The sequence below is a fragment of the Eleutherodactylus coqui genome, chromosome 8, assembly GCF_035609145.1.
Source record: "Eleutherodactylus coqui strain aEleCoq1 chromosome 8, aEleCoq1.hap1, whole genome shotgun sequence".
Lineage (NCBI taxonomy): Eukaryota > Metazoa > Chordata > Amphibia > Anura > Eleutherodactylidae > Eleutherodactylus > Eleutherodactylus coqui.
Window position 1 is genome coordinate 107,788,213 of NC_089844.1, and position 24,208 is coordinate 107,812,420.

Genomic DNA, 24,208 nt, shown 5'->3' on the forward strand with positions numbered 1-24,208 from the left:
AATTTGGCTTCGTTGCTAAGGCGCAAATAGACTTCATCACCAAGCGGTTACAGTCTTGTTCAAACAAGTAGTTAGTTTTTTGTGCTTTTTTTTTGTAGCAAAAACTGGAATTGGATGAAATTTTTTTTCGCTTATTCTGTTTGTTATTCACTGAAAGGGGGTAACCCAGGATATAAAATGTATCAGTTTTCCACAGGACAGGGGTTAAGTGTCTGAGATGTGGCAGTGCAACTGCTGGGACTCCTACCAGTCACAAGAATGGGCATCCCAAGTTACCCTCCATGAATGGAGCAGTGGTCGAGCATGCACACTGCTGTTCCTTTCATCTCTAGGAGACCCCCGGAAGTTTCCAAGATCTGTACTCTTTCTCCTTAGCTGTACCATAGAGTTGACTAGATTGCTAGCTCACATTATCAGCTGCCATTCGATTCATACAGGGGGACACAGGACCCTTCATTCTCATGATGGATGGGAGGGCTCAGCAGTTGGATCCCATCGGTCAGGTCGGCTCCTTATCTCCTTTCCTGCATACAGGCATACTGAAATCTAGATTTAGGTGTTGCTCCTTTCTTTTAGCACACAGCAAATAAATTGGAAGGTTAATTATAAGGGCAAAACGCACAAAGCGCGGCGGTTGTATGAGGGGCACGGTCTGATTTTCAAATTACTAATTTGTGAGTAAAAATGTGGTATTACCTATAAATTTTTGTGGACACCATTTTCAACGTGCACCCACTGCAACTGGACATAGTTTGGGCTGCTGCTACATCCTTAGGCCTTATTCCCACGAGCGTATAGCGGCCGGCGTTTTCACGGCCGGACGAAATACTTTTCCATCTAAGCAATCCCCCCTTCTCCCCTCCGAGCGGTCTGCAATGGGAGCGGGCCGGTGGGTGGGAGGGGAGAGAAGCAGAGAGCCAGTGAGTGGGAGGAACAGCGTATATCGGCCAGGCGTGAAAACCCGACCGATATACGCACAACTCAATAAGCCCTTACCCTGACCTTCCTCCATTAAGCAAGAATAATCATAATGCTCAGTTCTCTGATCCACCCCAGTGTTTATTCTAAACTGAAATTACCTCTAATGAACCCCTAGTTCTGTTTGTCTGTAGAGTGAACCTCTTCCTGCTTTTGAACCGGTCTCACCAACTGCCTCCCAAAAGTAGAACATTTCTATCAACCGCTTATTTCTGATGAACAGCAGATGTTCTTCCTGTATCTTGATTCTAATGAAAACTACCTCGTTAAAATGCAAAGTGCCAATAAAGAAAGAAAGCAGTGTGCAAATCTCCCATCCAGCAGTTCTGTGGAAGCGCATCACTATGCTTTTGTTATGTTGTGTACTTCCGTGGTATAAGTTCTCCAGACGCATGGCATGTACCAAGATTTATAGGTACAGTGATACATCTTAACGGATCCAAATAGTATCACTTTCTTTAGATGGTACACCTTACAGGCTGGCGTAATTATTGGTTTTGTGCACATATCCAGAGGCGCCATCCTACTGTATTGTAGACCAGAGATCTTTAAGCTACACGCATTCAAGCCATGCGCCATCTAAATTACTTACACATTTTAGTGTGTAGATTCAGGGGAAAAACCACATCACCATTGGGAACCATGTTACTTGGTTAACTTAATTAACCCCCTTAGGGACTTGGCCCTTTTTGTTTTTAAGTTTTTAGGTTCTCCTGTCTTTAGAAAATCTGAACTCCTTTATTTTCCGTTGATGTAGCTGTCTGAGGGCTTTGTATTTTTCTGTGACAATATTTAATGTATCGTATAATGTACTTAAAAGCTTTAAAAATGTATTAAGTGGAGTGAAATGCAAAAATGCAATTTCGTCAAATTTGGTCTGGATAAGGGGGAAGCTCTCTCGAAAAGTGATCTGTTGGAGAGCATTCACTACTTTCTGGTGGATACTGGCAGCAGATGCTCATGTTTGAGGTCCTCCTTTGGGACATTACAAGTCGGAGTACATTCTTTCATATTGGGTTGCATGCTCTTTCTATAGACACTATAGTAATGCATGTCTCGGATTCCCCAGGTTTTGCCGTAGCCCAGTGCATAAACCACAGTGCATCACCAGCATCCTCGCCATCACCCCCCTCAAGCGGCAGCTCCAGCGGAAGCACCGGACCTTGTGATTCGGTCACAGCGAGTTTAACGTCAACTCCATCTGCAATTCACAGTCCGTCAGGTAAAATAATTCTATCCAATGTTGTCATTGATTTGAATTAGGTTTTTACTGTGTGCCGTAGTCTGTCTCCAACTGAACGGGTGTCTAATGATAGTGCTTCACTGAGCCAGAGTACTGAGGGACGTTATTAGTCTTCAGTTATCCTTCTTGCCCGCTCCATATTGGATCACATGTTTCCTCTCAAGCATAGCTGGGTAATGACAAGGTGTAAAATAATATTCCCAAGCGTACCCTTTAGGCCTCTTTATGCTAAAGTTGGAGACTCTTAGCACAATGTGTTCTTCCATAAGAAGAAGAAAGTCGAGGTGACTCGGTAGCTTCTTATAGAAAGTCCCATTCTAAAAACCTGGCGGAGGTTTAGTGCCAACAGCAGAATACATACGATTATGCCGGTTTGCTATCGTCACCAGGTGCATTACCGCATTGTTGCCATGTTGAGGTGCATTTTACTGTTCATAACTTACAGCACACAGCAGTGGCATCAGAAATTGTTGTTCTTCATTAGGACGGAGGGGAATCTTGGAAAAAAAAGCCCACACAGTAGATTCAAGTAGGCTTCATACATGTAGCTCCAAATATATGATAAACTATGTAACTTCGATAGATGTTGAATGAAAAAGCAAGTCTTCTCAATGGTAAAAAAAATTTCCACTTAAAAAATCTCAGTGCGCAGTAGAAAAAAAATCCATTCAAAAATGTGACATGTGGTACAAATTTTAAATCTGCAGCAATTTTGAGCTACACAACTTTTTTGTCTCCTTTAGGCCTCCTTCATGCAGGCGAAAAAGTTGCGCTGCTACAATGCTACAAATCGCATGTATGTGAAGCCCACGCTTTCCTATGGGTTACTTCACACATGCAATGTTGTGTAGCATGCAACAACCCGATGCAAAAAACTTGCAAGTCCAGTGTATGCCCGCGACATGCAAGGCTTTGTAGCTCTTGTTTCCCTATGGAGCCTTCTTCTCTGTTGCATTGCATCACCCTACTCTAAATCCTGGCTGCAAGAAAAAATTTTTAAAAACACCTACATCACCTTTCCAGTGCTGTCAGCCCGACTGCATCTTCTCCCCGGGGCCCCAGCACTATTCTCCTTCATCTCGCTTGCTGGGGATTGAAAAATTTCAATGGCTGTGATTTGCTGATGCTTAGCCAATCACAGCCAGTGCTCGATGAACCAATCACAGTCATTCATCGTGTGCTGGCTCTGATTGGGTAAGCATCACACAATCACACCTCTGCTTACATGAGGCAGAGATTTTCAATCCCCAGCCAGAAGAGATGAAGAAGACAAGTGCCAGAGACTGGGGAGAAGCTGCAGCAGAGCCACAGACAAAGCGTCTAGGTGATGTACGCTTTTTTTAAAAAAGAAAAAAAAAATTGCAGTTAGGGTATATTTTCGGGGTAGGGCTTACATTTCAAGCTCCACCCTGAAAATCCTCGCATGTGGTGCTACAAAATCGCGGCATTACCGAGAGAAGACTTAGATATATCGCATTGTGCAGCGATGCTATATCGCTGCGATTTTCTCGCCGCAATGCCACGTCGCTCGTGTGAAGTAGGCCTTATAGAAATGCATGAACTATGTTTTTGCATAGAGAGAGAAGAGGGGATCCAACATTTAACATTCAACTTTCCCTTCAGGAAGGATTGACAACATTTGATTCACCTGTTATGTTTCCCCTGATGGGATTTTACTTGACCCCCTCTTCTTTCACTATGCTCAACCTAACGAAACAACCCATACACTGCAGGGAGCTGGTTTGAACTTTCTGTATTTGCACTATATTTTTACATTTTGACCTGTGATTTACCGCAGCATCCAGGCATTTTATTTTAGTGAATGGATTTTTTTTTAGAATCTCGTTCACACAGTGTGGTCAAAAAAAAAATCAAGCTTCTGCTGTACCTTTACCACTGTGATTGCACTTTGGTCATCTGTCACTGTGGTCACTGTCACATCTAAGATGCACTGAGACACTCAGAAGTTACTTGTTTGTTCAACTTAGTTTGAAAAGCAGGGGCAGACTATACGTACAGGGGTTTTCAGAACTTTAATAATGATGGCTTACTCATAGGGTAGGCCACCAAGAGTGTATTGGTGTGAGTCTGTTTCCTGTCAACCCTATTGATCATCTAATTGAAGGAGTCCTAGCGTTCGCCACATACCCACTACAAAATACACTGGATTAAACAAAGTATTACACCCAGAAGTAATTGGGGGAATGTCATATAACATGGGAGAAATGTATAGAGTCATACCCAGAATAAATGATAGCAAATTGGAATGAATCAGGCAAAGTGTATTACTGTTCAGTAAGAGGTGCACCCACCATGAGCACCTGTATATTCTTGGTTCCTTTGCAGGCATTGAATCAATAAGTATTTGGATATCTTGTTGGGGTATGTGTCTCCATGCCTGCATGACTTGTGCAGTGAGTCATTGTACAATTTGTGGTGGATGGCCATGTGACGTAACACCCCTACATATGGCATCCCAGACCACATGGGCCAATCCATGGTTGTGACACCTTGCAAGGCATGTCTTGTGGTGGCTTCAGTGTGTGGATGGGCATTATCGTGTTGAAAAATATAATTTTGGATAGTGTTCATGAAGGGTATGACAACAAGATAGTGGCAGGTAGTCATTGTGCCTTCAACAACCACCAACTCAGTCCTGCTGTCATAACTGACTTACCCCCAAACTATGACTCTAGGAGTTGAATCTGTGTGGCCCTATGAACTCAGCAGGGTGGGCCCTTTTTCCAAAAAGCCAACGGGTACGTTGATTATGGAGAACAGTTCTGTTTAGTAACGAGTCCCAGACAGAACCTGGACTCCTCACTAAACACAACCGTTCTCCAATCATGTGTCCAGTTGTGTCTAGCAGTACACCAGGATAGTCTTTACTGGCAGTGAAATTAGGTTAACAGAATACCCTCCAAGCAATTGTTTGTGGGGTGACTCCATCCACTGCTTAGATCTTTGCTGCAGTCGCCCTCCTTTCATTAACTGACATCTGCACAATTTGGTGGTCTTCACATGATGATGCCCTTCTGCTCGACCTGTTCCAGGTCTGCGGGTACTGGAGTCTTCCTGTCTCCACTGAGTAACCACTCTCTGTACTGACACTACACTACAGCCAGTCCTTCCGGAGATTCACGATATAATGCCCCCATTTTGAACTTGTCAGTTTCCCAACCTCTCAAAGTCGAATATTTGGGTGTTTTCATTTAGCTGATCAGTGAGGCTGCCAAGAGCTCAAATTGGCTATGGGCTATTTTATAGGTAGGCCATTGGGAATCAACCACTTTAAGGACAGGCCATTAATATCAAACTCAAGGAAACCCTCTTTAAAATAGACTAGTCTTTTGTCCTCGGTATAAAATGTATATTTTATGGAAAGTCCTAGAAGCTAGACCGTGGCCCAGCTTATATGGGAAGCTCCTCCCACCATCTTTGCCCGGCTCATATAGTGAGTATTTGTGTAAGATTTATACATTGTAAGAATCATAAAAAAATATTCCTTTCCATTAAGCCAAACCTGGCACTTAGGACTAGATTTGCTCCATTCACTTCCCTTTTTGTTTTACAAACTCCATTAATTCAAGCCTGCAATTAGCGCTGGCATGAAGATCAATCAAAGCATTTACTTATTGAGATGAAAATTGCCCAGTGGATGGGAATGCACTTTTAACAGACTTTTAATAGTACATTAAGAGCAACAGTAAAATGACTCCAGTTTAAAGATGGCTGAATAACATTTCTGACATTCTCTTCTTCATTTACTCGTTCGGAATAAGTAATTTTTATAAGAAGTTCTTCTAGACAGTCTGTTTCAGAATGGATCTTGTATTTCGGTGCCCCATCATACAGTTTGTTAGTAGCTTCCTACTTGATTTTGCTATAGAATTTGTGTTGTATAGTATGTTTTACTGGAATGTAAAAAAATCTCCCCTTCCGCCACCATAAAGATGCCTGCTCGGATGGGACAAGTAGTCACATCCTCTCCATGCTGACAGCTCCTTCAGGGGTGGCTTATCTTCATGGAAGCAATATGATTGGCCAGATTGAAATCCAACCTGTCTGATCGCGACTTCCTGTAAGGCAGATTTGGGAGGACATAAAATAGAGAGGTCAGCAGACCCCAAAAATAGTAAATTGTGGTAATAGTAAATCACCTAACCTCTTAGTGATGATCCTCACAAGAACCAAGCGATTTGTCACCGTCGCATCGTAAGAGCCATAACCTGTTGACATAGCTGTGTGTGGGGCTTGGTTTTATGGGCGAACTTGTACTTTTAATTACACCTCTCTGGGGGAAAAAAACCACAAAAATTCCACCATTGTTTTTGGGTTCTGTTATGGCACTCACCACTCGGTAAAAACAACATACATTTCTTATCTGGATCAGCGTGATTACTGCAATACCGAGTTTATATAGATTGTATTTTTTACTACTTTTGCACAATTAAAAACACATATAATCAATTGAATCTGCATATGAAGACCCAAAACCTTTTTATTTTTCTGGTATCAGAGCTATGTGGTGGGTCTTGTGTTTTGGGGGGAACAATTGAAGTGTTTATTGGTCCCATTTTGAGGTACATCACACTTGGATAGCTTTTTATTGCGGTTTTTGGGAGGCGAACAAAAGAAAAATGGCAATTGAGGAATGTGATATGAAATAAATAGCAAAATATTTTTATTGTCTGGTTCATTATGAACACAGTAATACTTATTTAATATGATGCTTTTTTAAAGATTTCTTTGGTATTTTATCCATTTTAAAATGGGTTTTTGTGGGGGGAAAAATGCTTATTTTTTTCTCTAAACTTTGTTGGACTTTTTTGTCGCTATTTTTAGGCCCTCAAAGTGGCATGAAGATGCAATAGTTCAATCACTAGGATAGTACACTGCAGTACTTATGTAGTGCATTCTACTAAGCCTATGATAGCAGCCTGTTATACTCTGCTTCCAGCCACCGTGGGAACTCTTTAGTACTTTAAAATCGCACTGCGGGTTGCCGATGGGTGACAGAAGGAGGTCTCTCCCTGTCATCTGCTTTCATGCTGCAGTTGCTATTGATTGTGGCATGTAAGGATCTGAGGTTTCTCCTTTTTTTTGGCGGCTAGAGCAGGAGCTTGGCTGTCAGTAGTCCAATGGGTTCTTTCAGGCAACAAAATATCCCTTATGTGAAGGAACCCATTGGAAACCATGGGCTTCTCATAAATGCGTTTTGTAGCGATGTTGCATCGCTACAAAGTCGTGCAATTTTGTAGCCCATGTGAAAGAGGCCTGACGCCCATTATTGAGGTCAGTAAAAAAAAAAAAAAGCACATTGGCACTCACTAAGGGGTTAACCATAATCGCAACAAAAAAGCAGCTATACACAGAATAATATATAGACTTTTGTACTGCTTTGTAGCAATTGGTAATCAAATGTATGTTAAAGGAATTTTATCATAAAAAAACGACCTATAGTTTAAATCAAGTTTTCATGTCAAACATGTTTTTTTAAACTTTTTTTTTCTCTGAAATCTTGCAGTTATCACTCTGGCCCCGAGTCTAACACTAGGCTGACACTTCCTGTTCTGTAGATAAAGTTTCTGCAGTAATTTCATTAGCACAGGCCGGATTACAATGAAAGGTGACACCTATATTTAGATAACACAGGATCTGTAATTCACAACAAGTGAAGGTCACAGCTCGCCTCCTCCACATCTCTGCACAGGGCAGAAAACATGTTTCAAACATTCCCTCACAGTATTAATGAGCCATCTCTAAACCGAAGGTCCTTGAGCTCTAGTGTACAGCATATCACTGAATGCTGTTAACTGCAGTTCAGACAGAATGGCCGACGCCAGTGTCAGGTACAGGCAATAGGATGAGAGATCGACAATCTGTAAATAAAAAGAAATTAGAAATAAAATATGTTTCACAATCTGGTTTTAATTAGTAAAATAAAATAAAGGCGATACATTCCCTTTATTGATGGGCTTATAATAAATGTACTTAGAACATTTATTTTTTTGTTAAAAAACAACACAATTCTGGTACCTTAGGCTGCAGTCAAATGGGAAAAAAAACGGTCTCCACCTCCATGAATATGATATGCTACAGGATAGTTATCACATTCAAATGGGAGTGAGATGTTCACAAATCTTATACATGTATCTAACATGTAGCCCCGCGGTGCCTAAAGCCGATCCTTAAGATCCCCTATGGGCCTTTTAGACGAGCTTATTCTTGTTTGCACGTGCTAGTGACGTCACCGCCAGCTCATTTGCACTCATGCAGCCTGTTTAGACAGGTAGAGGCATCGTTGGCGCTTTCAAACGAGAATCATTCCCTCCCTGTATAAGCGAGTACAGGGACTGATTACCGGTTAAACGGAACAATAAGCGAACGAGCCGACGATGATTTTTATGCCTACAGAAGCCAAACAACGAATGAGAAGTTAATGATTCCCATTTGTCGTTGGCTTGCATTTAAACCGAAGTATTTTCATTCACTTTCACTCATTTGAATGTTCCATCTAAACGCAGCATTAAATGGTCAATAAACTTTGAGACAATTTATGGTTCTATGATGGGCAATGTGACAACTAGCAAATATTCTAATCACCTAAAGAGGCATTTTTGTGCTAAAAGCCTCTGCAAAGGGCTGGCCACTAGGGGTCTTCCTTACTGCTGTCTGCGGCGTCTTGTCATGACAAGTCCATCTCTAGTAACAGAGATAACAAGACTGATTTTAGGAAGTGGCGTGGGTTTTTAGGTAAATAGTGATTTTCTGTGCTCGTTTGCTAGCTATCACATGAGCTGAGGTTTGCTGACAAGTTAGTGACCGTTTAAAATCTACAAGATACTTTAAAATCTTTGTGGGCTTTTTTTTTGTTTTTGTTGTGAATGCATTTTTATACACCCCATTGACAAATATTGTACATTGTTTCTGGGTCTTCGTGAATCAACACCAAAAATTAAAAAATTTGCAACTCTGAACTGAGCTTAAACGATGACCTGTCGTGGGATAAATTTAGTGGCGCTGGCTGTGTAGTTTGGTAGCCACGACTTGCTTACTCTAGTACCACTTTTTTTTAATGGTGTCTTCTCTCGCCTGGACAAACTCTCTTTTTAGATCCAGCTCCTGGTGCTGTCAGTGTGTCAAGTTGGTGGTCCTCATCCAGCAGGTGTGCCGTAGGGACCGCCCATTTGACACATTGAGTCGGAGCCGGACCTAAGAAGAGCACCTTTGGGCAAAAGGAGCTGCGTTAAAAAAACAAAAAGGAGAGATAGATTTAGCAAGGCAATGGCTGTTGAGCCTTGCTGACTTTGCCCCAAGACAGGTCCTTTTAAGGGTGCCTGTAAACATAGCGGTTTGTGTCATGCACAAAGTGAAACGGAACAGAACGCAGTACTGTTGCTCCTCTGGATCAGCTGTTGCTTTCTGCCATATTGTTAATAAGTTCTCTTTCAGTATATAAATTGTTCTTGGACAACCCGAGGGAACTGGAACACCTACTCATGTGAAGACGAGTTCTTCTTTTTCCCAGAATTAAGCCCTGTGTGTTTGTGTGGTTGGAAAATGAGGTTAAAGGTTCCAATAAGGCAACAACCAATGTGAATAAATCGACTTTCTGTCGAGCATTGCCAACCGTCACACACTGGTGTTCATTTGTTATGGTTACCCAGCGGCCTCTGTGGCTTCTCCTACTGCCAACCTAATATCAATATTAAAGATAAAATAGTATTCAGCTAAAATCAGACAGGCTTCCTTCCTTGTATTCAGCAGCGAGCGCTCCGCTCCAAGAACAATAACACTTTATCCCACTGAACTTTTCATGGCCACAGGACGTACGGTAAGGTCACTAATGCTGCCATTGAACTAAAGTTTAGACTTCTATATCATCCTGACTTCGAGAGAGAGAGAGAATAAGGGCTAGAGTGTTATTTGCTAAAACATAGTCTTGGTAATGATGTTGCTTTATTATCCACACCTCCCTTTATTACAGCTCAACCCCTGTTCATATGCCCTATTATGGCATGTAAAGGACATAGAGCGGGGTCTCCCATTCAGGAACCCTCTCTATGATTTGAAACACAGTGACTCCCATTCCGGCAGACTTCGAGCCATCCTTGTATTACAGAACAGCCATTCATCTAAATAGCCATCATGTAACACTACATTTTTGCTGCAACCTAGCTGGCTGTAGCTTCCCCTCCTGGAAAATCATCAGTGCACTAGAAGGGGGACCTTGGGTGATCACCTGTTCGCCTCGGGCCTGCATACTGAAGGAGCTGTAGGCAATGGGTAATTTTTAGCTCAAATTTTCTTTAAAAAGGAGCTCTGACCACTATAAAAAAATTAATCAGTGCAGAAGTTTGAAGCTTCTCAGCAGATGGAATGGTCATGAGTATCATGAGTATTATGACCTTTCCCCCTTCTACCATGTAATTTCTAACTATCCTTCTTCTTATTGTGTAACCTCATCAACCATGGACAAGGGCGGACATTCACTTTTAGCTTGTTCTCTGCATTGTGTGACCAACTATATTTGCCACCAGAGCCATGGAGTCAGTAAGCCACTTCCGACCCCTGATCCTACTTCTTCATAAATGGCTCATGCATAATTGTAATTTATTGTAGTTGGATGGGAACATCAGGCTTAATATTTATTAATATGTACTATTTAATATTTTTTATTTTAAGCACTTAAGGTCCTTCTTCATGGTCTGGTTTATTGGGCACAAATGTTCCTTTGGATGTTGGTTCGCCGATAGTCAGCCAATCTAAAGGGGCTAGCAATCAGCCAATGAACGAGTTAACACTCATTTGTTGGCTGATGTTAATTTTCAACAAGCATAAAAATGCTTGCGGATCGGCTGTACATCTCCTCGTGTGAACAGCCAGCCTTTGGAGACAAACTGTTCTACTAGCGATAGATTGTCACCATAAGCCGATTCTCAGCCTTTGTGAAAGAAGATTAAACAATTGCCAACCTATATGAACGTTGATTGATCAGTGCTCGTTACATTGGGCCAAGGTTTCAGCCAGCGTAAACTAACTTTTAGTTAGAGTTGGTACTTTTCTACCAACTCCACTCAAAGATGAGTTTGACTCCTCAGCCCTGTTCATCATACTTATATTACCACACCATACCCCTGTAACTTTCTTTAACTTATGTTTCTAATGTTAAGCATGATTAATGAAGATCTTTGCTGTATATAAAAGAGGGAACATAAGCTGAATAATGCGAGTCACATGGGAAAATAGCATATTGTAGATTGACAATAATTTACTCATTGGGCCCAATGGAAATAAGTTGGTTAACGCTTGCACATTCCCATTGTACTAGTTTCATTACACGTCCCCCCTTATGGTGTTAGCAATAAATAAGTCGAGATGATCTGTAGGTAGAGCCAGACAGGTTGTAAGGTGAGTAGTATTCTTTATGGTGAAAAGGTACAATCTAGGTACTACAACTAACCTCTAAGCTCTTCAGCCTTTGTCTTGATATCTAGCATGTTCTTGCTTCATTGTCTATGTGAATGCTACTGTTTCAATGTGTCTTTTAACCTCTGTGTTCACTCCTTTGTGTACTCTCCTATGTTCCTCTGTTAAATCCTCTTACCTGTCCCTGTGTTTCCCTCTAGTAAGATCTGGCAGGAAAGGAAGACGGCGAGTCTTTAGTCTATCGGAGGCAGACAGTCATGGAGGACACTGGGTTTAGGCCCTCGAACTGCACCTGCCTCAGTGAGTCTCATAAACTGTAGCACATCTTCAGCCCATTCCATGAGCATTTCTAATGAAAATTTGTCTGTACGCTCACGTCCTCTGGAGTTGCCGTCTTCTGTCTAATTATTAGAAATCAAATTATTTCATTACTTATCTGTTGTTAAAACTTCTGTTCTTTCTTTGCTTAGTTATCGGCTTCCTTCTTCTGTTTTTCAAAAGTAACAGAAAATTGCCACTATTGCAGATGGGATTCACCCGTTTTTTTCCAGAATCCTGCCTAGTTGCTATCCAGCACTATAGAAGGGAGTGATATATCTCTGCCTCACTAGATACATACGTAATTGATGAATCTGGAAAAGTTGGCTGACGGCTCCTTTTAGAACTGTAATGGAGGCCATCAGTGGTCCTCACTTTTGATTAACTTAACTCAAGGACTTATTTTTACCGCAAATTTTAGCACTTATCAACTTAATGTAACAGTATTCTATAGTAGTCTACATGGTACAGGCGCATTTTCTTAAGCTGCCATTAAAAGAGATATGTATATAAAAGCATAATAATACAAATTTAAATAAGCATATTTTCTCTTACAGGGGTTGTGCAAATGCAAGGCGATCTGTTGATCGCCTCGATCTTAAAACCCACTGCAAGCAGACTATTTTTCTATGGTAAGCTTTAGTCAGCCTGACATTTTTGCAGGGAATATGTGCTATTACTGATCAGCCATTCCTCTGATTTGGTCATCCTGTAATAACAAGATGGCAGAAGGTCCGTCAAGAAGGAAACTGCTGTTACTGAGCAGTCCGCCGTTCTGGGACATAGAGGGCTGTCCTATGTGGGGAACCCAACTCAGTTGTTTATGTGCTGTAATAGGACATATGAACAGGGGATATCGTGGCACAACCCCTTTAAATGGTGATATTTTAGTTACATTAAAGGGATTGTGCCAAATTATAAAGTTATCATCTGCTGACAGAATAGGGAATCACTTTGATTGGTGGAGGTCTGGTCGGTCCCCGAATGAATGGAGTGGAGATTTAGCTGGTGCACTGTTGCTACATTCGCTTAAAAGACAGCTTTGGAGATTGCCAAAGAGCTTAAACTCTGTCATTTCTGGTACTGTCATTGAAGTGAATGGAGTAGCGGCACACCTACGTGACATCGGCACTAGTCACTCAAGAGACCAACCGGACCTCATTCGAGATCTGTGGGGATTCCAGCGGTTGGACCCCCGCAAATCATAAGGTTGTCACCTATTCTTTGTATAGGGCATAACGTTATAACTTGGCACAACCCCGTTAATTAGATGTAATTATTTAAAAAATAATAAATGTTCTTTTTTATCTGTTGTAGCTACGTTTATATTTTATTTCTTTAAGCCTCCCTGATTGTGACCATTTTAGAGGAACACATTTCCTTCTAGGAAAGTTTGTATGGACAGTAGTGCAGTAGGGTATGTGTGCTTTATGGCAGCTGCCATGATTAGGAGCCAATTGTCAGAGACATATCAGGAGCAAGTGATGGAGTACAGTCCCTTCCAGCAGGACTAGGGAGAGGCAGACCTGTTGCATACAGAGCCTTATCAGTGCATAGTCTTGCTAATCCTGCCCTATCTAGACCCTCAGCAGTATAGAGTTGTGATTAACTGTGCATTTAGACGAACAATTATTGTTCACAAATTGTTCAAGCTAAAGGCCCTTTTACACGCAAAGATAATTGCTTAAACAGAACGATTGAACGAACTACCAACATTTTTACATAACCTAAAACGTGCATTTAATGGCTTTAATCCCCTGCATCTTCCTCCAGCAGTTGTTTGCTTAGCTGCGTATGAATGAACAACGATAAATTGTTTAATTCTTTTTTTTAACCCACTAAGGACCAAGTGCGGTAAATATACGGCGCCTGGGCCTAAAGCCCAGCCGATAGTAAAATTACAGCGGGGATTTAAGTCTCCTGCAATCAATCTGAGCAGGATGGGTTGTCAGTTGTTAGTCACAGCTGATAACCCTGAGGAGAAGGCAGGAGGGGTTTTAACCCTCTCTGTCTTCTCCTTCACAGAGTACACAGGCGTTATTGAGCACTGTGTACTGAAAAGTGAAAGTGTAACTTCCACTGCGTGGGGGGGGGGGGGTAGCGTCAGCCAAAATATATATTTATAATTAAAACCTGGTCTAACAGTTAAGAATAAATTCAATTTAATGTCACTGGTGTTTGTTTTAGGAAATGGGGTCATCACACCAAATGCCTGCTGCAGAATCAGACAGGATGTATATGTCGTCTTTATATTGTAGTTTAACAGTAACTCACATGATCTGTTGAGGATGTAATGGCATTGGAAAGAAAGAAGATATTACTAAAAGAATGAAGTATAGCAGCAGTTCTGGTACAACAGACTCATTACTAAAGGGGTTGTCCAGCTGCAAACTGTTGATCGGCCGTCCTCAGGATCCCCTATAGTAGATCAGCGGGGATCCATTGTTAGGACCCCCACTAATTAGCTGTTTTGTGGGTCAGTATCCATACTGCAGTGGAAACGGACCAGAGAACAGCTGATTGGCGGGGTTCCCAAGTGTCAGACCCCTCTGATTTACGATAATGACCTTTCCTGTAGATAGGCCATTGATGCTATACAACTGGACAACCTATTTAAGCTGCTGGCTATGTCAGTAATTGCACTATCTATAATAGACTATGCATGCAAATCAATCTTTCAGCTCTACTCGTTGGCACATGGCATATCCTGGATACTAGGGCCATCTCTATCATTCTAATTAGTGATTATTGAATGAGGAACGCTTTGTACGGAATTGTCCGAGCAAAGCATTTACTCACCTGGAGTGAACTGTTACATTTGGGAACTGTGTGAATTCCACCCATCAACCGAGGCAGTTTTATGGCATCCTGTAGTCTGTGCTCCATTCACAGGCTGAAAGCTACCATAATCAGAGGCGTGCTGACCAAATTTCAGGGCTACAGCCAAAATTAAAACTCTCCGTGTAGGTTACTATAAGAATGCTCGCACGGTAAAGTGATCTAGTCCAATAATAACTCTCTGTTAGGAAATTGCTGCTTCTCCATTTCATCCCTCATTGATTAACCACAGACAGATCTACACTTCTACTTAAAAAGCTTGTGGTTATAGACTATTTTGATATGGCCAGAGTGTGATGCTGTGGTTCACTTTCCGAGAAAATGTACATGTGTTGTCCAAGTATAGACACAATGATCATTAGTCAGATGAGCCGTCAGCGTATGGTATAACTCGGAGATCTGTAGACACTTTTAGAAGTCCATTCAGGCTTTACTCACAGAAGACAATGTATTGCACAATTAGCAGAATTACACATGCCCTGAATATAATATTGTATATGCCTTCAGCCAACTGCAGACAGGTTTGTTTGGAGAATTAGCTGTTGTCTTCTAGATGGTCTACTATGGTGGCCCATAATATTTAAAAAAAGGTTTCGACGTTGTACCAAAACATTGTCAAAGACGACACCTTGGGGAACGGAGACCGAATAAGTTTCCATTTCACACATTAAACCATTTGGTTATCTTCAGGTTTCCATCATCTTGCCACAAAAGGCGGAACAGACACTAGATTTAAAAACCATTATGGGGAGAGTAGCCTAACGTCTGGCTTCCAGCCAAGGACACTGCTATCTAACGTAGAAGTTGCACCCAAGTCCTGATAAGTAAGGGGATGCAAAGCCCTATAGGCCATGTAAGAAAAAAACCGTATTATTAATGGCACTTTGTAGGTGGAGGACCTTGTTTACAGGTTTTACTTTAGGCCCAGGAGCTTCATGTAACACTTCTGGTTCTAGGAAAAATTCCTCTAGTGCTCTACTGTGATTGCCATCAATGCTGACGTCAGATGATAAGATGTCACGTTTCTGAGCATATAAAGTGAGTTGGAGGGTACTTTTTGTTTTTGTTCTGCTTCATTAACCCCTTCCCGCTCCAGGGCGTAAGTTTACGTCCTGGCAGCGGGGTACTTCCCGCAGCAGGGCGTAAACTTGCGTCCTGGAGATAGCGCGAGATCATAAGTGATCTTGCGCTATCCCACAGCGGGAGTCGGCTGTCAGTCATACCCGGCCTCCCGCTGTTAACCCCTTCCCTGCCACGATCTATGTAGATCGCGGCATGAGAGGGGTTCACAGAGGGAGCGCGCTCCCTCCGTGACGTCATCGGGCTCTCGCGATATAATTGCAGATAGTCCGGCTGATTGCTATGGCAACAGGACGTCCTGTATTGCCATAGCCTGTGTTTGCTGTATAAGCGATAAGGCATGGCAGGGCAGCAGCCCTGCCATGCTTTATCACAGCGATCATAAGTGCTGTACTGTAAGTGCCCCAGAGGGACACAAAATTAATTAATTAAAAAAAAAAAAGAAAAATGAATAAAGAAAAATGTAAAAAAAAAAAAGTTAAAAAGCCCCACATATTTGGTATTGTCGCGTCCGTAACGACACGTACAATAAGTTGCACATGCTTTTGACTGCAGGGGGAAAAGTGTTTAAAAAAACGTTAAACTGAGGCAAAATGCAAATTTTTAGCATTTTGCCTCCCTAAAAACCCAATTAAAGTGATCAAAGAAGCCGTACGTACCCCAAAATAGTACCAATAAAAACTACAGCTCGTCGCACAAAAAATAAGCCCTAATAGAGCTCCGTACATAGAAAAATGTAAAAAGTTAGAGACTTTAAATGCAGCGATTTAGAAAAAAAAAACAAAAATTTCCTAAAAAAGGCTTTTTATTGCAGAAAAGTGGAAAAACCTAAAATCAAAGTAAGAATTTTGGTATCGTTGTAACCGTACCGGCCCGCAGAAAAAATGGATTGTGTCATTTATGCTGCATAATTAACGCTGTTAAAAAAAAAAAATCTATGGCAGAATTGATGCGTTTTCTCTCCCTGCGATCGTAAAAAAAATAATAAGTTTTACAATATAGTCTATGTATCCTAAAGTGGCACCGTTAAAAAAAAATTACAGTAAGCCATGCAAAAAACAAGCCCTTATACGGCCGCGTCAACGGGAAAATAAAAAAGTTATGGCTGATGAAAAATGGAGAAGAAAATCCGCCAAAAATCGTTGTATCCTTAAGACCAAAATAGGCCATGTCCTTAAGGGGTTAAAGCCTTTATCGCACAAGTATACTGCTGCTCTGTGCTCCGAGACCGGATCAGAACCCGTACTGTGAAGAAGGCTTTGATCCCACACCATGACTTCTCTTCCCATATTTGGCTCTAAATATATGGCTTATACACAGAGCTGTGATCAGATTTTTTTCTACATTTTCAGGTTGAATGGGTTTAACAAATACACAAGTAACATTTTAAAAGAGCTACTCGAAAGCTAGTGCATCTATAAAAGGCTTGAACAATACATGACATAGAAGTTGCCATGGCTCTGCTCTTGTTGGCATTGTGCCCAAATAGCAGTTTGATAACTAGTAGTTAGAGATGAGCGAGCGTACTCGGATAAGCACTACTCGCTCGAGTAATGTGCTTTATCCGAGTATCGCTGTGCTCGTCCCTGAAGATTCGGGTGCCGCTGCGGCTGACAGGTGAGTCGCAGCGGGGAGCAGGGGAGAGCGGGCGGGAGAGAAGGAGAGAAAGATCTTACCTCCGTTCCTCTCCGCTCTCCCCTGCAGCTCCCCGCTCCGTGCCGGCACCCGAATCTTTAGCCCCGAGCACAGCGATACTCGGATAAAGCCAATTACTCGAGCGAGTACCGCTTATCCGAGTACGCTCGCTCATCTCTACTAGTAGTCTAAAGCCCAAGATAGCCGCACACTATAATGTTGCCAAACGGCTCAAAAATATTGTGCAGTTTTTTCCATGATTGATGATTAGAAAAAACTCTAATACCTGTACAGATCCTGCCATGAGCACATGCTCCCATCAAGGTGAAATTTTGGCTACATCAATTATCATAAAATATTAGTAGCCCTTCTCCCTGAATGTTTTAACCCCCTCAGTGGCAGGTTTAGATAGTCTTCAGCACATTTCAACACTGATTTTTAGGAGATTTTCTGGGCGTGCCAATAAAGGGGCTAAAGAATAGCGTTTCATAGGCCAGCTCCATTTCAGAAAATGGTTCCCAGCGGCAGCAAGTGGTTTCATGGGGTCCAACTTTATGGGATCTGTTCACATTATTGTGCAGTCCTTGGAGCACAACACCCTAGACTGTATACAGCCGATGGTGATGTGCGCTGCTGTGGTTCGCCTTCTCCGGATCGCAGCAGACTGTAGATATATGTCAATGAAATTATAGAAAAAAGGAAGGATCAATCTTTACAGCGTTGCTTCGTAAGGAAACTCTTCAGATAGACTTGCAGCATTCTTAAACAATATTCTTTATTGGGGATGACATCTATGCATTTTAGGAAGAGACCGGTCTTTTCTTCAGGAAACTGAAAGTAGTTCTGTCAACAGGCTGAATTTTTTTTTCTGCTACTTCTATAATACATCAAGCAATCAACTTTTTTTTAGCAAACAATAGATTAAGGGTTTTTCTCAATTGATTGCTCAAAAGCAAACGATTTGTCATTTGTTGTTCAATCTTTGGGCTGCATTTACACTGAACAATTATTAATATTGTTTCGTGTTTGCGATGGGAGCAGCAGCAATTGAGTTTTCTGTGTACTTCAACTGAAGCTAAGATAAAATGGCGTTCACTGTCTGTGGCGGCACAGAATCAATAACCAACTTTTTTTCCTAATGTCAGCAGGGCCGACCACATAGCCTTGCAGCCACAGCCTTGCTAACTCCCTTGCAGGCTTTCTTTTGTTCATCTTCACTCCTGTTCCCCGTGCCAGCTCTCCTTGAATGTAAAACAGTGAGCCAGAAGCCCACAGTGAACTCAGCTTGTCTAAACACTCTGCTCTTAGCGGTGACATCAGCGCTCGTGCAGTCATTTAGACAACTGTCGTCCCGTCTGGTCTGAATGGGGCATTAGGTTTAACTCTTTGCAATCCAGTTTTGGATTCAGGGTTTCCTAGGGGGCTTTCTCTTTCTGCCATTATACAATGGCGCCGTCTGCTGGCTAGAGCCAGTACTGCGGTATGGGCCATGATGGAGAAGCCCCCCGACAACAGAGCGGACAGTAATATACAGTAAGAATACCCTGCCGGATGTCTTCCGACATCGGAGCTATACAGCCTTCAATCAGAAGGTCTTCATTCATCAGACAGTGGATTTGAAAGGGTTAACTCCCAGTGTCAAATGGACAGTTCCAACCACTCACTGTCAATGAATGATGTCAGATTTGATTGAGGGTGAGTGGAAGGGTCTGCCCACTTGACAAATTCCAAACATCTGGAGCCAAATCTATGGAGACCTAGAATGGGGGTGAGTATGAACAAAAAGGCTGTGATATATAGACAGCAAGACCATGACTGCAAAGCTATTGTAAGTAGCCAGCCCTGCTGACATGAGGACATGACAGGTCCTCTAAAGTGTAGACTTAGTTTTCCTGAGGTTTTCTAGATTGCATTTAAAAGTGTATAAAGTTGCTTCCGATATATACAGGGTGATCATAACTAAAGTGTCCAAAGTTTATGTTTAGGTTGCTCATAAATTGGCTTAGAAGTTGTTTAGGAGAGAAGAGAGAGGGGCTGGAGACTGAGCCATCAAACGAGCCCTCTGACGGGTTTGTAAGTGAACGCGTTCTGATATATAGAAGCTGTTGAAGCTAAACTGTGCAAAAATTTTTGTAAAAACACTTGTAAAAATACTTCACAGCCAAAGATACATGCGTTTAGGTAAAAAAAAAGAGAAGCCCCCAAAGTTGTCCATAGCCTTCAACCACATTTTAAAATCAAACATCCGCATTGCCATTCAGGTTGTTCCTTAACCTAATGGATCTTGTCGAGGGGTGAAGCATCTATGAACATGTATATAGGAAAAATTGTTAGCTGTTGTATAAATTGGCTTTCTTAATTTATTCTTGGCCAATCAGTTGATGAGACAGATTTGTACTATACAATGTGTACTTGACACCACGACTACAGTCAATCCCCTGCTCCCTTCAGTAACGGCAGGTGTGGATGACGCATTCATTTTAATATGTAGTGTGTTTGATAAAAGGGATGTACAATTAAATGTTTATCAACACCAAAAGTGGCTAAAGAGTACACAAGCCGCACGGTGGCTCAGTGATTAGAACTGCTGCAATGCTGCGTTGGAGTCCTGGGTTCATGCTGTGCCCTAACCTAAAGATACCCATACACATTAGACTAAAGCAGCTGAAAATGGGCAAAACAGTTATTTTTCAGGTGAAATTGATCAATGAACGCTCATAATAGACGACCGATGGCACACTGTCATCACCTGGAAAGAAGCTGGCCAGATTTGAATTTTTCATTCGCTAGTCGGACAAAAGATCTGATCCTTCCCGGAAAGATTGGTTTTCTTTCACCTATTGTCATCGAACACCTATAGCAAGTTTAAATTACTGCATTGGCTAGCATGAACTACAGTATATATGACTGCATCTGGGAAACAGCCGTTTAACAGACAAGCACTTTTTCAGCAGAATAGTTTAAAAAAAAACAAAAAAAAACTTTGATGAAATATTGGGAGATATTGGGATTAAATATGTCAGCAATGTATAATATACAGGTGAGGTGACAACTGCAGCCATTGGTACATGCAGTTACATATAGCAGCAGGTGGTGTAAATTCAGGCTCTGTACTCATAGTGTATTAAAGGGGTTTTCTGGGCTACAACTACTGATGACCTATCCACCAGGGACTCGCCACTTGGCATCCCAGCGATGAGCTGGTCACGCAGATCGATGCAAGTGCAACAGGGCCGGATGTCCTTCTAGAGAACAGGAAGAGGACGTGCCATAGCTGTCTTTACTCTCATTAAAATCCAATGGGAGCTGATGCAGCTATTACACTTCCGCGTCTGACCCTGTTGCATGAGCCGGTAGTGCCAGAAGTGTAATAGCCGCTTCAGCTCCTATTGACTTCAATGAGATAAGGCCGGCTATAATACTTCTTCTCCCATCCCCTATGACGCTGTCCTACTCCACTGACAGCAGGTTGGGTGAGCAGCGTATCACCGGGGATCACGAGATCTGGATACTAGTCATTACCTATTAATGACCTGTCCTGAGGCTAGCTTGTCAATTGTTTTTGCCCGGAAAACCCCTTTAATGGGATCTGTCAAGGTTTCTGTTTTGGCTACTGGTCTTTTTTCATGATTTTTTCAGTCTGCAGCATTATTCTCGTGATCAAATAAATACCTGAAACCCAATGAACCTCACTAAAATCACTGATACACATTTGAAAACTGGTCTGGCATGACTATCATGGCTCGGTTGGTATGAACAGAGTCTTACGTCTCATCCTTTTTGTTTTCTTTCTTCATTGACTCTTCCTTGTATTTCTCCTGTTTTCTAGACCCCCAATGTTGTGTTGTCCCGTGTAGCATTTGTTGCTTCATTATCTCTGTTTTCATCGTATTGAGCTTAATTATCTTTGTATTAATAATGTCCATTTTCTTTTACCAGATGATTCTTCCACTCCTGACCAACCTGCAGTGACCGTTTACAGTCAGCTGGAGTCCAGCGATGAGACTCAGTACACTGGCTCTAGAACTAGGAAAGGTTCCTTGCTAAAGGCAGACGGTGAAATAACCAACTTGTCCCCCAGCCTGACTCCAGCACCCCAGCCGACCATCTCCTTAATATCCGATGATAATACCGATGCGCTCAGCGTGGAATCTCTTACATTGGTCCTGCCTGTTGATCCGCAGAGTATTCATACTTTCAGCTTTATTGTGGATATTCCAACAGAACCTGGAGATGACATCCAGAAAGGAGATGATGAAAGTGCTGAGCTCAGCATGACTGAAAAGGCTGATCTCGGTGCAGCGGGGGAAGAAGAGGGTCATTGAGAATGGAAATCATTTCACATCTATTTTTACGATGTCAAGTGTAAAGCCATATTGTCAGCAATGTTAAATTGGAAACTGGGACTTCATCAGGCGTGTTCTCCAAGGCGGAGAATTACCAATTGATGAAGCCTTGAGCCATGCAAACATTGTCACTCCGAGCTGTCTTTGAATATTTAATACGCACATCCATGGAGAAGAGCTACTGGCTTGCTACTGTATTTGCTGCACACCTCAGACTCTTGTTGCTTCTGTGCGATCATACTTTTAGAGCTAAGAGCAGGACAAACATTACTTAAAGAGATTGGACAGGGTTAAAAAAATAGGACTTCTTTCTTACAGAAACATTGCCTATCCATGAGTTGTATCCCATATTCCAGCTTGGCTCCATTGAAGTGAGTTGGACCTGTGGAAGGGGGTGGTGCTGTTTTTTGGAAGAATTCCGCCATGATTTTTTAATCCTGTACATCCCCTTTAAGTTGCAAGAAACCACTTCAACGACCATTAAGAAAGTCTTGCTTCCCACCCCGCCTTGTAATTTAATAGTAAACCTCTCACTGTATGGCAGATTTGAAATGTTTTTCTTGATGGCTTTTTGTGAGGCCGAATGAATACGTTGCACTGTTTTGGGCACTTTAGACCAGTGATTTACACTGCCTGTGCTGATGTTATTTATGTCTTTTAGCTGGCTTATTTTTATTTAATGTTGTTTTTTTCTGGGTTTTTTTGGCCACTAATTTATGTTTTTAGGACACCAGCACCAGCTTCTGTTCAAGCAATGGCAGGCAGCTATTAATGTAGAGAGTTGTGCTATTTCTAGGGGTTTCCAGCAAATTCCTTGTGACAAGTCAATTGGACTAAAAGAGTGATGAATTGATGGAGGTCTAAGCTGCTGAGATTTTCCCAGCCTTGTGAATAATGGTCACTGTCCTTGAAGTATATGGTTGCTATCAAAATCTCCAAGTGCTTTACAAGGTTTTCTTTAAGGAACCCTCCAGTTTTGAGACAAAATTCTATTCTGAAACTGGAAGGGGGGCGGTATATTACCTGCAGTTCTTCTCTGACATACCTTCTAATATACTATTTTCAGTCCTCCAAAATGGTGGCAGCAACAACTTTCTAGCTACCGAATGTATACTGCATTGCTCTGATTGGTCAGTACTGATCACGTGTGCAGTTCTGGCCAATTAGAGAGCAGGTATAGTGCATTAGTCCTTCTAACACTACTAATGAACTGTGTGTGATTGGGTAGTCGAAAGACTGTCAGCCATCTTTTGTGACCGAAAACGGGACCCTGAAGTGGCGAAGTGGAGGGACAGCTGAAAAAAACAACTGCAGGTGATATACCTTTCCCCTCCTCTGGTCCCAGGAGAAAAATTTGTCTTGAAACCAGAGGGTCACTTTCATGGCCATTGACTTGACTGGACAACGACTGCAGATACTTAGATTCTCTAGAGCGGGTCATCAACCTATGACTGTCTAGCTTGCTGTTATTGCATACTGGGAATTGTAGTTTTGCAGCAGTTTAAGAGGCGCAGGTTGGGGATCTCTGCTTTAGACCCCCAACAATCACACCTTTATGAAATTCCTGATTGACTCGTAATAGCGTTTCATGTAACAGCTGTCATGTTCTCTGATGCATTACAGTTAAAGATGAGCGAGCATACTCGGTAAGGCGATATACTCGAGAGAGCATCGCCTTTTTCGAGTACCTGCTGGCTCGTCCCTAAAGATTCGGAGGGGGGGGGTGAGCGAGGGGGTTGCAGAGGGGATCGGGAGGGTGAGAGAGAGGGATCTCTCTCACTCTCCTACCGCTCCCCCTCGCTGCCCCGCGCCGCCCCCCGCTCCCCCCCCGAATCTTCAGGGACGAGCTAGCAGGTACTCGAAAAAGGCGATGCTCTCTCAAGTATATCGCCTTACCGAGTATGCTCGCTCATCTCTAATTACAGTATATTATTTTTGCCTTTTGAAATAAATCATGGAGTACAGTATATGCATTAGACACAACTCAGGCAAATCTAATTAAAGCTCCTTCAGTTTTAGGTCTCCCCAGTTGTCTGTAGTGTAGGATATATGCATTTGTTGCTTGCTCTCACTTCTGCTCTTTCTATGGTGACTAGTGTAATATAGATACAAGCCTGATAATGATTAAGGGCACTGATCTTTCTTTTTCACATTTTCTCTGGCTTATAGTCAGAATGTAAGTCTAATGCTGTACATATAATAAGTCAGGTACACTGTATATAGAGGACTTCAGAGGGCTTTTCATTCGTCACTTTTTTAAGATAGTATCAGTATTATCAGTGTAAGGTCCTAGCAGGCGATAATGGGCTTATAGATGAGTGGGAAACTGCAGTGTAAC

The 24,208-nt window shown here is 42.1% G+C and overlaps 1 protein-coding gene across 5 annotated transcripts in view; it reads left to right on the plus strand.

The window, feature by feature from the left end:
* Positions 1–23,532, plus strand: part of CLEC16A (C-type lectin domain containing 16A) — a 197,527-nt gene extending 173,995 nt beyond the window's left edge. For 3 of the 5 annotated variants that reach the window (XM_066576179.1, XM_066576181.1, XM_066576180.1), the window contains 2 exons: positions 2,048–2,200; positions 21,464–23,532. In XM_066576179.1, coding sequence (XP_066432276.1) covers positions 2,048–2,200; positions 21,464–21,849 — 539 coding nt within the window. In that variant the 3' untranslated portion in view covers positions 21,850–23,532. Of the gene's footprint in view, positions 1–2,047; positions 2,201–11,853; positions 11,954–21,463 lie in introns of all 5 variants that reach the window. The other 2 variants (XM_066576183.1, XM_066576182.1) reach the window with 2 other exon arrangements.
* Positions 23,533–24,208: the final 676 nt, after the last annotated feature.